This window comes from Leptonychotes weddellii, chromosome 11 (genome assembly GCF_054177405.1).
Source record: "Leptonychotes weddellii isolate Sample4059 chromosome 11, ASM5417740v2, whole genome shotgun sequence".
Taxonomy (NCBI): Eukaryota; Metazoa; Chordata; class Mammalia; order Carnivora; family Phocidae; genus Leptonychotes; species Leptonychotes weddellii.
In genome coordinates this window covers 4,131,514-4,144,912 of record NC_138379.1, presented here as the reverse complement: position 1 = coordinate 4,144,912, position 13,399 = coordinate 4,131,514, and the positions used below count along the sequence as shown (strand labels likewise).

General features: G+C 57.0%; 1 protein-coding gene across 1 annotated transcript in view; it reads left to right on the top strand.

Moving 5' to 3' along the window:
• LRP5 (LDL receptor related protein 5) overlaps window positions 1-13,399 on the top strand; it is a 96,795-nt gene that overhangs the window by 25,752 nt on the left and 57,644 nt on the right. Inside the window, 4 exon segments of the mRNA XM_081797651.1 lie at window positions 2,222-2,618; window positions 8,556-8,753; window positions 12,086-12,282; window positions 13,372-13,399. The exon segment at window positions 13,372-13,399 is cut by the window's right edge and continues 8 nt beyond it. Coding sequence (XP_081653777.1) covers window positions 2,222-2,618; window positions 8,556-8,753; window positions 12,086-12,282; window positions 13,372-13,399 — 820 coding nt within the window.

Below are 13,399 nucleotides of genomic sequence, written 5' to 3'. Positions count from 1 at the left end.
GTACCTCCTCCATAGCGCCTCCCCTCCCGGCTAGAGAGCAGCTGATTGGAGACTGCTTGTCTGTGGGGCCGTTCACCCGATGATGCTCACAGCTGGCACGTCTCCCCTGCAGCCCCTCACCTGTCATCACCAACCAACCCTTGAATACCTGTGGCCACAGGGAGCTTGCTCCCTCCTGAGACAGATGCTAACTTACAGAACGAGAAGTCAGCAGCTTCCCCCCGCTTGCTTTAGCAAGGGGTCGTCTGGCCAGAGCTGGGTCTTCCTTGGTAGGGGGACGTCATGGGGCCTTGGTGACAGCTCTGTGCGGGCACCTGGGTGGGTCTGTGTCTGGGGAGAGGATCAGTTTCTCAGAGAGCGTTGTGGTCCTCAGAAGGTGAAGAACCATAGTGTGGAATTTCGACTCCACGTGCCCGGGCAGGTCATGCCTTGGCTGGATGAGTGGGGACGAGCCAGGGGACCTGGCCGCAGGGAACCTCAGGCGCCTGGGCACCGTAAACCTCGCGGGCAGGACGGGATTCCTGGTAATCATTGCTCTGGGTGGCCAGGAACAGCACGGTGATGATGGATGGGAATGTGCTCCAGGCCTGCCACGTCACCCGGGTGTGCTGTGGGGTGTCTTTGTTGGCCATGGCTTTGCCCGCCTGTTCACTCTGTCCTCCAGATCCCACATACAACCCTGTTTGCAGTGAAGGCCCCCCTGCCTCTGGTCCTCATGGATTCTTCCTCCTCGGAAGGTTCTGGACTCTCCGTCGTCCTGAGCATCGTTCCCTTCCCCCACTGCGCTCTATGGCTGGCCGGCACCTAAGTCTCAGATGGCACCAACTGCTGGCCAGGCCGCTGGTGGTGGGTGTCCCTCTTTACCCCCTGGAGCCTCTTACTGGGGGTGGGACCTACACCCTTCTCAACTGTCCCCGTTTTCCTTCCCACCTCTCACAGGGCAGAGGTAATGCACCTTCTTAAAGTTGGGGTGCCGGAGGCTGGGTGGGGCGGGTGAACTGTATGTGTGTAGAGCAGCTGGGTGCTGGCCCTGGGCAGGGCCAGGAGCGTTCTTAGGCAGGTGGACCCTCGGCATGTTGGGAGCGATTCCCGTAAGAAGCTGGGAGAACGGGAACAGTTCCATTTCTTAATGGTTAAAAACTTTTTAGTGAAGTAAGTATACACAGAAAAGTAATGCATTTTTACAAACCAAATACACCCCTGCAACCAGCACATGAAAAGTGGTCCAAAGCGCAGAGGGCTTTGGAGCACTGTTGAACTTGGCTGTGCAGGCAAGTCTTCTCTTCTCTTACCCTTCCATGAAGTGGGCGCGATGTCCTCCACAGCCCAAGACCGTGCACGGGGTCCCCAGGACGCTTAGAGGGGAGCCCGCACGGCTCTGCGTACTGTGTGTGAGCTGTAGAGAGCAGTTGGCCTGTGATGATGAATGTTCTTTACCGTCTGTCTGCATCTGCTTGGGGCAGGGAGGGGTCAGATCCGGGGACAGACGTCCTTTGTGGCTGTCTCCTCCTTGCAGGAGGTCAGGATGCCCAGCTCAGATGTAGCTGCACCACCCCCGTTTGATCTTTACGGGCGACCCTCCCTGCCTCCTGACGTCGTGATGCCCGTGATGGTGGTCCCGACCTCCAGCCCTCCTCGTGTCCCCGAGTCCTGCAGGGGCATGGCCAAGGTTGGAGCCTGGCACTCATTGTGGCGGCCTGACCTTGGCCACCGCGGCACAGGGCGCCGTCAAAGGGGTTTGAGCTGAGGGGGTGGCATTCCAGAGTGGGAAGCCGAGGCCACAGTCCCAGGAAGGGGCCTGAGCTGGGACAGCAGGTCTGGGAACTGAGGGAATCCTGAGGCTCTGCCGCACCCGGGCTTTGCGGCCCGGCCGCGACTGGGCCCCCACACCCCCTTCTCTTGCATCAGGCTGATGTGACTTCTCTGCAGCTCCTCGAGTTGCCGTGTGGCGTGGCCGTGGCAGGAAGGGTCACCTGGGCCCCGGGGGCACTGGACGGCAGCCAGCCGTGACTCCAGTGATAGCGGCCCTGTTGGCTCCTTGGAGAGCTCCGCGAGTGGCGGGCTGGCCCGGGCCTGCCGAGGCACCTGCCTGCCCGCACCCGGGGGAGCCGAGGGAAGGAGCGGAGGGGCCGGGGTGCGGCCGGGTGGGGGCCAGGAGTGCGCGGGGCCCGCAGCCCCCTGTGCCGGGCCCCCTCCTCACCTTTCGCTTCCACCCCCGCAGCCTCGCCGCTCCTGCTGTTCGCCAACCGCCGGGACGTGCGGCTGGTGGACGCCGGCGGAGTCAAGCTGGAGTCCACCATCGTGGTCAGCGGCCTGGAGGACGCGGCCGCGGTGGACTTCCAGTTCTCCAAGGGAGCCGTGTACTGGACGGACGTGAGCGAGGAGGCCATCAAGCAGACCTACCTGAACCAGACGGGGGTCGCCGTGCAGAACGTGGTCATCTCCGGCCTGGTGTCACCCGACGGCCTGGCCTGCGACTGGGTTGGCAAGAAGCTGTACTGGACGGACTCGGAGACCAACCGCATCGAGGTTGCCAACCTCAATGGGACGTCCCGGAAGGTCCTCTTCTGGCAGGACCTCGACCAGCCGCGGGCCATTGCCTTGGACCCCGCGCACGGGTAAACCCAGCTGCCTTCCTCCTTGGCGGGGGGTGAGGGGGGTCGTGGTTTCCGTCTTGAATTGAGCCCAAGCAGCTTTGTCAGAGAAAACCTGGCCATCTTAAAAGGAGTTCACCTTTCAGGACCTGTTGTTGAGAATTATTTCCCCGTGATAGGCTGTAGTTACGTTTCTTTTTGACACCTGCTACATCCAGGGCACTGGAGGTGAATCACGAGGTATCTCTGTTGCGTGCGTGACGGTGTCCGAGGAGTGTGGTTGCTCCAGCAGGTTGGATCTGTACCTTTCACACCTTTCTAACCGCATTCGCCGAGAACGGTATAGAAGGTGGTCCTTGTCCGGAAGTAGAACTGGCCAGGGGGATTGTTTGGCCTCTTCCGGAAGCCCTCTGCTCTCCTCTGCTCCCCGGTCTGGCCAAGCTCACTGTGACCCATGAAGGCTCAGGGCCCAGCCCTGAGGCCCAGGTGGGATCGTGTGAGTGGCAGTGAAGCTAAGAACATCCTTGGATTTGAAGGCTGGGAGGGCGGGATCATGGGGAGGTACCTGAGTGTCACAGCCCGGGCTGGCCAGGCCCATTCTAGACTTTTCCCAGTGGGAGCTGTTTGCTCAGTCACCCCTCTGCCCTCGGTCCCCTCCTCCCACAGCCTGGGAGGGACACAGCCTTACCTGGGCAGCAGGTGCCTACCTATCCGCTGGCGGCAGCCGACCCACGGCTGTGTGCGTCCAGTTCTCTGCTGGTTCGGTGGTCAGAGGTGCATGGCTCCCTGACATCTTGAACAGAAACACAGTGGGACCCCTGGGTTCTGGTCCTGATGCCGCCCACTTGCTCTTGTCCCTGCGGTGCCTTCTCTGCCCGGTCAGCCCGCCCCAGGATGGGTGGAGCAGGGGCCGGGAGGTGGAGGCCTGTCCTGCCGAGGCTGGTGTTTGGGGGAGCAGGCTGGGTGAAGGGGTGCTGTGGTGGCCGAGTAACCCACCTTATGGCGTGCTGACTTAGAAAATGCGCCCCTCTGGCTCTGGTCTCCACCACGTGCACACACACGAGGTCAGGGATGGTCTGGGATTTACGGCCCTGGCGTCTGACTCTCTGGAGTCAGGCTAGACAAGCCTGGTGCTTCCACCACCGGGGGAGCACCCCGGCCCCAGCATCCTGGGGGGCCAAGCCTGACAGTGACTTCCCACCCTTAGGCCCCTCTTGCCCCCCTTCCAAGCAGGCTGAGCGGCCCCGGGCCAGGCTGACCTTCCAGGATGTTCCCCATTTCACACCTCTCCCATACTGCGGGCTGAGTCTCCCTGGCTAAGAGGGGACATTGTCAGTGATGGGAGAGGCTGAGGGGTGCCGCCTCGGGGCCCTTGTGATGCACCGGAGGGAGAACACCATAGTATGGTGTGTCCAACAGGGATATGTGCCACAGAGGAGATTAACGCCAGGCCCGAGGACAGAGGGGGTGAGGCAAGGTAGGTCAGGAGACTAAGAACATCTGTTGGTGACATTTGAGCAGAGCCCTGGAGCAGATGAGAGGGAGAGCCATGTGGCCATCCAGGGGACAAACATTCCAGGCATTGTAAGTGGCCAGTGCAAAAGCCCTGGGGTAGGAGGAGGCTCGGCCTGTTGGAGGGGCTGTAGTGGAGTGAGGGGGAGAGTGGAGGACACAGAGCAAGGGGAAGGGTAGGTCCTACTTAGAGTGGAGGAGTCGCTGGGTCTGACTCATCAGCAAAGGGGTCCCTCTAGCCGTTGGAGTGAGGGTGGACTTTGGGGTGGGAGCGGGGTGCTCATTAGCGGCTATCACCATGATCTGGTGATAGAAGGTGAAGGCTTGGATCAGGAAGCTAGTGGGCCATGAGTGAGAAGTGGCCAGATTTGGGATCTGTTTTGAAGGCAGAATCACACAGGTTTGCTGGTTCTTTGCACGTGGGTGAGAGAGAAAGGCAAGAAGCAAGGGTTGCGTACTGCTGCTCTGTGCCTCAGTGTCCCCATCTGTACAGGGTGAGACCGTGTCCCGTGTCCTGCAGAAAACACCAAGAACAGTTAGCAGCTTCAATAAGTCTTAGTTGTTGTTACCTAAAAATGCCCCTCCCTCACCACCCCAAGTAGAGTCTCCATGTCTGTGCACAGTGTTCTCTTTCTTCTTCCTCATGACCTCTCGCTGTCTCGGTTGGGAGGTGCTTGTGCTCAGCTGGGAGGCGCTTGGTGCCTGGTTGGGAGCTTGGTGGGGAGGTACTTGGTGGGGAGGTGCTCGGCACTTGGTAGGGGGTGCTTGGTGCTTGGTAGTAGATAACTTGGTGGGGAAGTGCTTGGTGCTTGGTGGGGAGCAGTCTTCTCCATGATCATGCCCAGGCTGCCCTTGCCTGCACCATGACTGGGAGCCGGTCAGTCTCTAGCTCTGGCTTTTCTTATTAAATGTGTGAAATCCTTTCTGATCTTGCCTCTGCATTCTCTCCAACACCCCCACCCCCTGGGGCGAAGTTGACTTTGGTGCTGATGCCTTGGGAAGGACTTCTGAGCTGGCCTTTCCCCCACCCTTGCCCCGTGGTGAAGGTTTGAGATGCCCGTTCTGTCCCCTTAGGCACCATGCTGCCCAGGAGGGGAGGACTCTGGGCCAGTACCTAGATGCCACTCTTGCCGAATGCAAGTTGGGGCTGAGTCCTGGGGGCAGGACCGCTGTCCTGAGACTGGGGACAGTGGGTCATGCGCTCTGTCCTGGCCACAAGCACGAGGTTGCAGGAGCAGCAATGCCCCTTCCTGGTCCCGTTGGAGCCTCTGCCACGTCCTTGTGCCCTCCTGTGACACGGTCCCCGTGTTAGAGGAGGGGACCCCCGGACCTCATCAGGAAGGAAGATTCTCAGGCCATCTCAGTGTGCACACGACCGGGAGCCCACAACCAGGAGGGCCCGTGGTCCCGAGGCTGGGCTTGGCATTGTTTCAGCAACACAGATAGAAAAGTGTCAGCATCCAGACAGGGTGGAGGGAAGACACCACCCTCCCCAGGGCCAAGGGCCCACGTGGCGGCAGAGCCAGCTCTGGGGAGGACCCTCTGGCCCCGAGTACCTGGAGCGGGGCAGACGCCAGCCCAGCACCGAGGGGAGGCCCAGGCCTGCACCAGCCCACGAGGGGCTGCAGTGGCTCCTGGGTCCCAAGCTAAAGCCAGGCTGAAACCCAACCCCTTCCCTAAAATGCAAGATGGTCCTTCCCTAAAATAACACACAGCCACGACCCACGGCCGCAGGCAGCCTCCGCACAAAGACCGGGCGCTGTGCTCTCCTTCGGACGTTGATTTCCCCCCGTGGAGTTTGGCCGGGCCCGTGGCAGCGTTCAAGATTTTGCAAAAGCACATCCACGCCAACGGGTCTCTGGTAACGGAGTGGCTCGCAAATTCCCCATTTAAGGAAAGCAGCGGGCCTCTGTTATGAAACCCGGGGGAAGGAATTTGAATTATGCTCCTCGCGGAGGTCCCGAGCCTTCACATTTTCCGGCCTTTCTCGCTGGCTGCAGGGAGCGTTCAGGGAGGTCAGGAGTGGCTTGCCCTGAGATTGATTCTCCTGATATCTTCTCGGCGGCGGGTGGTGGGAAGGCTGGGCCCTTTCCAGGCTGCTGGGGGTGGGGGGGGGGAGAAGCACTCGGAAAAAAGGCGTCTGCAGCAGGCTGGCGGGAGCCCTTGCTGAGGGGGCCCGTGGCACCTGCGAGCCTCGGGCGGCCAGGAAAAGCGCACCAAGGCCCCGGGCCTGCTGGTACAGAGGAGAGTCACATGACGGCCAGGCTCAGGCCCTACTCAGAGAACCACGCGGTCCCAGAGCCGCTGGTATGTGCCTGGGGCAGGGCAGCCTCTGGAGCCTCAGTTTTCCCATCTGTCCAGTGGGAAGAGTGATCCCCGCTCTCCCTGTGTCAGCCGAGTACTCACTAGATGCAGAGGAGGGAGGGCAAGAGAAGCCCCTGGGAGAGGTGTTCCATGTGAGGGGTGCTTTCTTCTCCTCTCTGTCCCCACTGGGGTTGGAGAGCAGGGGAGCTTGGTGACAGGAACCTTGCTGCCACGCGGGGAGGAGGCTGCCTTTTGCACGGCTCAGTGACCTGTCACAGCTCCTCCAGCCATGGCACCAGCTCAGAAATGACACCCCCCTCGGAAGGCTACACGGCCTTGTAAATGGGGGTGATCCCTCCGGCACACACACCTCCTGTGGCCGCAGGGGGCCCACTGGACGAGGACCCCCAAAAGCAAGGTGGGGCATGTTCTCCCCATGCCTCCAGTGAGTGCGCCGGCCCCCGGTTTGCTGAGGGTTTGCTGAGAGGGGAGGAGATCTTACCTGGGATGGAGTAGAGCCCAGAACCGTGGGGGACTTGCTGGGTCAGAGAGAAGTAGCTCGAAGCTAAGAGAGAGTCTATGGGCCTGGGAACTAGGATCCTGAGAAGGGACAGTGCATGGCCTCTCCCTGCTGGATTTGCACTCCCCGCAGTCCTCCCACGGATTTCACAGGTGGGGCGTGGGAGCTCCCTGCCTTCCCAGGTCAGGGTTCCAGGTGGACTTCCATTGGCCGGCGTGGACGAGCTGCCTGTCTTTAAAGCAGTCTCTGAGGCCGAGGGTAATGGGATTTGCTGATTAGCCATGACCCACCCTTGCCCACCCGGGGAGGCAGGGAGAGCTTGAAAGACCACACATGGGAGTGGGGCTTCTCAAGGGGAAATTGGACACCGTCCTCCTTGTCGGCAGAGAGACACTGGGCAGACCATAGGTCTGCCACCCTTGTGTCCCATGGCTCATCCACGTCCGACTAGAACCTGAGGGTCCCGTGTCCTCCAGGCTGGTGTGGTTCCTCTCAGCTGTCACTAAGACCCATGCCTGGCTTCGAGGAGCACGCTGGGTTGTCGCCCCACCTGGACAACTAGATGCGTTCTCTGGGTGCTGGTGGGGTTTGAACCTGTCACCCCAGACGCCTGGTGTCACTGCGTATCATGTCCACTTACTTGGTGGGCCGTCATGTAAGGAAGTCTTTAAGGAGGTGGGGTGGCTTCTCGCGGATGTGAGGGGCCTGCCCCTTACTAGAAGCTGGAGGATGTGGATAAGCAGACCCAAATCACCCACAAACCCACCCATGCAAAACTGCTATTACTATTTCAGGGCACGCCCCACCCGTGTGGGTTTTTTTTAATAGATTTTATTTTTTAAGCAGTTTTAGGTTCACAGCAAAATTGAGGGGAAGGTACAGAGATTGCCCATATGCCCGTGAGCAGTCTATGGTTTTGACAAGGATGTAACGTTGTGCGTCCACCAATGTAGTAACTTAACAGAAGAGCTTCACCGTCCCGGAAATCCTCTGCACTCCACCTGTTTGTCCCTCCCCTCCGCAACCCCTGGCAGCCCCTCATCTTTTTATTGTCTCTGTAGCTCTGCCTTTTCCAGAATGTCCTGTGGTTGGAATCATGTAGTATGTAACCCTTTCAGATTGGCTCTTTCTCTTAGTAATATACATTTAAGATTCCTCCATGACTTTCCATGGCTTAATGGCTCATTTTTTTATCTGCTGAATAACATTCCATCCTACATATTTTTAATTGGCTTTAGCAGTTCATTTACAGCATTTTCGTAGTAGCAAAAAATCATAAACAACTCGAACGTCTGACGTGGAGTCATGTAAATAATTTACGATACCCTATCACCATTAAGAGAATAAGGAGGATTTCTATTAGTAGAAGGAGAGGGTACCCAGAGTATATCGCTAACTGAGGACAAGTTGGAACAGCATATTTTGATTACCCAAGTTTGTTTAAAAATTAGTATGTTCCTAACTGCTTAGGAGACAAATTGGAAATGAGAATAGCCCAGCCCCTAAGCACTGGTTATCTCTAGTGGGCGAGATTTGAGGACGAATTCACTGTCTCTGTCTTACACGTGTGCATTCATGTAGACAGAAAACAAAGACAGAAAGCTCGTGCTCTGCCTCCTCGTTAGGTACATGTACTGGACAGACTGGGGCGAGACACCTCGAATCGAGCGGGCAGGGATGGACGGCAGTACCCGGAAAATCATTGTGGACTCCGACATTTACTGGCCCAATGGGCTGACCATCGACTTGGAGGAGCAGAAGCTCTACTGGGCCGACGCCAAACTCAGCTTCATCCACCGTGCCAACCTGGACGGCTCGTTCCGGTAAGTGCCCGCCTGCTTGTGGGCCCCTACCTCTCCCTCTGTTCCCTGGCCATCGCCAAGGCCTTGGCCAGTCTGCTGGGCATCAGCAGGTGACCCTTCTTAACTCAGACCCCGTGGTCTCGTATCTGAAACCCTGGGGGCTGGAGGAGTTCTGAACTTTTCAGCACTTGAAAAATGATAGAGTACACACGGTACGTCTAACTCCACACCGAGCAAGGTCTGGGGCGGCGGGGGGGGGGGCGGGGCGTCTGCCATCCACTGTGTGAATATGTTGGCAACAAAACACAGAATGTTCGTTCTAAGCAGGGTTGGAAGACTATAAATAGCCCCACATCCACACACAGGTTTTGTCACCAAATGAGTAACAGAACTCTTGCCATTTTCAGAGTTGTTTTGGATTTCAGAATTGCAGATAAGGGGTTGTGGACCTGAAGCCCGGGGGTCCGACAGGGTTCTGAAGAGTTCACTGTACCCCCTTCCTCCTGTCACCAAGTACCCATTGTGAGGGCAGGAGCAGGGTTGGTCTTGGGGTTCACTGCATTACCTGATCTTGCCAGAGGGCCTTCCACCTAGTAGTTGCTCAGCAAAATGAGTTAAATGAGTGAACTGTAAAGTGTTTTTTACTTGTTAGGTAATTGCTTTCAGAGTCTTCTGGTCAGCTTAGCTTGACAGCCCCCTACCTCATTACGCTGTAGATGTAGGAACATCCCTTCAGCACACAGGTGTGTGTTTATTTATTTTTATTTATTGACCAAGACTGCCTGCTAGCTCTGTGCCGGGTCTTGGGGGTCCTCCTGGGAGGACAGAGCCTGTTCCTGCACAGGGGGGCTCCTGAACCAGGCGGGGAATATGTGGGTGCTGGTACCATGGGATGCAGTCACGTGGCATGGGGAAGACTCGGCTGGATCTCTGCACACACAAGCAGATGACAACTCCAATAGATTTGAGGATGTTAGCAAGTTTGCCACATTTTACCCAGGCCTGCGCATTAGTTACCTATTGCTGTGTAACAAAAGACCCCCCAGACTTGGCCATCTAAATCAGCAAACGGGTTTTTTGGTGGGGGAAAGGTATCAGGAATTAGGACTGGGTTAGCTGGCTTAGCTGAGTGTGCCCTGTGGTTATAGTCAAGCTCCTGGTTGGGGCTACCGTCGTCCGAAGGCTTGACGGAGGCTGGAGGATCACTCTGATGGCTGTTGGCAGGAGGCCTCAGTTCCTTCTTGACCTCTGCGGACCATGCCCAGCTGATCTGAAACATTCTATCTCATTGTCTCTGTGGGCACAGACTGGCCTGGGGCCTGGATGGAGACTTGGAAAGTGGCAGCCTAGGGAGCTGTGGTCCTTGGGGAGCTGAGTGATCCTGGCCATTGTGAAGGGAGTGTTAGAGGCTGGAAAGGCTGCAGGCTGGGGTGCCTGGTGGAGGGATTGTGACAGGACAGCAAGGATGGTGGTGGCATTTAGGATACGATAATGGTGGTGGTAGTGATAATGGTAATGATGGTGTGGTGATGATGATGGTGATGGTGATGACCATGATGGTGATGATGGTGGTGATGATGGTGATGATGATGGTGGTGATGATGGTAATGATGGTGATGATGGTGATGGTGATGATGGTGATGACGATGGTGGTGATGATGGTGATGATGGTGATGATGTGATGGTGGTGATGGTGATGGTGGTGATGGTGGTGATGATGATGATGGTGGTGATGATGGTGATGACGATGGTGATGGTGCTGATGATGGTGATGGTGGTGATGATGGTGATGATGATGATGTGATGATGGTGGATGATGATGGTGATGGTGGTGGTGATGGTGGTGATGGTGATGATGATGATGGTGATAATGATGATGGTGGTGATGGTGATGATGGTGATGATGATGATGTGATGATGGTGATGGTGGTGGTGATGGTGGTGGTGATGGTGGGGCTGGGGTGGAGGGGATACGAAGGGTAACAGCTGAGTGGGCTCGGAGTTCTCCTGAGGAGCAGTGTGTATATTTGGGAAGTAGATGGAGGTAGTGGTTGAATAACATTCTAGATGTGCTGCATAGCACGGAATTATTAACTTAACAGAATGGTTAATTCTGTGTTACGTGTGTGTCACCTTATTAAGTTTATTTAAAAAGTGACATCAAGGGGATGCCTGGGTGGCTCAGTTGGTTAAGTGTCTGCCTTCGGCTCAGGTCATGGTCCTGGAGTCCCGGGATCGGGTCCCGTATTGAGCTCCGTGCTCAGCGGGGAGCCTGCTTCTCCTTCTCCCTCTGCCGCTCCCCCTGCTTGTGCTCTCTCTCTCTCTGACAAATAAATACATAAAAATCTTAAAAAGTGATATCAAGAAAGCAAAAAGGCAGCGTTGGGTCAGATCAGGGAAGATCAGGGAATGTGGCTTTCAGTTGTTCAGTGACACCTTGTAAGTGTTTCTGTCTCCAAGGTTCAGTGCCAGGGGGCTGGGGATGTGCTGGGTATCAGCCCCCTGCAGCCCTCCCCCGCCCCCACCATGGAGCCTAGAGGCAGGGGAGGGTCATTAAACCAGATAATCACACATGCTACCAGGTGTAAAATTCTGAATCATTACCAGCATCCATAATCTCATTAAAAACAAGTTCTCGTTGGGGCGCCTGGGTGGCTCAGTCGTTAAGCGTCTGCCTTCCGCTCAGGTCATGATCCCAGGGTCCTGGGATCGAGCCCCGCATCGGGCTCCCTGCTCAGCAGGAAGCCTGTTTCTCCCTCTCCCACACCCCCTGCTTGTGTTCCCTCTCTCGCTGTCTCTCTCTCTCTCTGTCAAATAAATAAATAAATAAATCTTTAAAAAAAAACAAACAAAAGTTCTCGTTTGCTGGGCTTTATAAATACATAGAAGAGAGCTGCTTTTTCTTGCATTGATATCAAATTCAATTTACTCTGATCCTATAAATTATTGGCCTTACAGGAATGAACAGGCACATTTGGTCCAATTTGTATTAAGTTGCTGAAACATCAGGGCAGAGCAGGCGTGCTGGTCACCAGCTCATAGTCATTAGCTGTGGCCTCCCCCTTGCCATTTTTCTTCCTCCTTTTTTTCCTGTGGGACCCCTTGTCACCAGCCACTTTTCTAGAAGCAGGTTGGGAGGGGAGGCCCGTGTCTCTGTGAGGGATGGCGGGAGGCTGGTTGAGTCTGCGAGGTGCCCTGCACACATTGGGACGGTTCCTGGGATGCCTGCCCCACTGTTGTGATATGTGTTGTGAATGGGTCCACAGTGGCCTTGGAGGGTTTTCAAAGCTGGGAGCACGCAGGGCTGTGGGCAATCTGCTGATGGCTCCTCGCTCTGCCTCCCACCCCTGCAGGCAGAAGGTGGTGGAGGGCAGCCTCACGCACCCCTTTGCCCTGACGCTCTCTGGGGACACTCTGTACTGGACGGACTGGCAGACCCGCTCCATCCACGCCTGTAACAAGAGGACTGGAGAGAAGAGGAAGGAGATCCTTAGCGCTCTCTATTCGCCCATGGATATTCAAGTGCTCAGCTCAGAGCGGCAGCCTTACTGTAAGTGGGGGGCTGGGTAGGGGGTGGCCGGCATCTTCCCTCAGCCAAAGCCCCCAGTGTGGGGGCACCGACCTCAGAGCAGTGGAGGAGAGGAGGTGCTGGAAGAGGGGAGGGAGATGTATGCAGAGTGCAGGGCTAGGCTGGGGGGCAACTGAGAGAGCTCTCTGCAGAGCTTGGGTAGGGGGCTGCTTCAGGTGGGGCCCCCCACCCCAGCTGTCCTCTCTTCGGAGGTGGCAAAGGGACTCCCAGGAAGGTTGCTTTGTTTTCAGGGCCAACAGAAGTTACATAGTTATTGATGAACAATCTGCTATAAGTTGAGGCTCTCAGCCTGGGGTCCCCATAGGGTGGTGGCCGGGGTCCTTGATGGTGAAAAGCTTGAAACACATGGGCTCAGGGCTCCTGTGACAGGTGGGTAGCAGGGTCCTTGGGGAGCAGGGTGCTGTAGAAGATTCCAGCTTTGAACTTAACACTGGGGGCCCAATGGGGGCAACCATTGTTGGTGCCAAAGGGAAGGTGGGGCTCTCTGGAATTGTTTTCTGGTGAGAACATCATGGTCCTTAAATGCATCCACACTTGGGGCAGCCCACACCCGGAAGGCAGCCTTAGGGAGAGGAGAGGCACCACCCTATATATCTTCTCCAGTTGACGGGGGGTGGTTCATACTCTAATTTTGGAGTACTGCACCCCAGCCTGCCCTGGGCAGAGTGAAATGCCGGCAGTGTTCAGTTCAGTTGGTGCTGGTTGTGGGCGGGCTTGCTGTCAGCACCAAGAGTGTCCAGCCGTGGCCACCAAGCATTTGTGCAGATCCCGTGGGGGCCAAGCACACCACCGGGATTAGACAGGCCTCTGCTCCAGGATCCCCCAGTCCATACCGCGCGCGCGGGCAGGTCCTGAGATCCTGGCGGGGAGGGTGGCCTTCACAGAGGAGGTGTCATCTGAGGGGCCCTGAAGACGGCATCTTGCTGTAGGAGGGTGGGGGGAGGGGCAGGGCAGGGAGGATGCCCCCACCAGGAGCGGTGCGTGGCAGGGGGGCGTGGGGTCGAGGGCCCTGTTCTGGAGCCTTCCCTCAGTCTGCCCCGTCTTCCCCAGTCCACACACGGTGTGCGGAGGACAATGG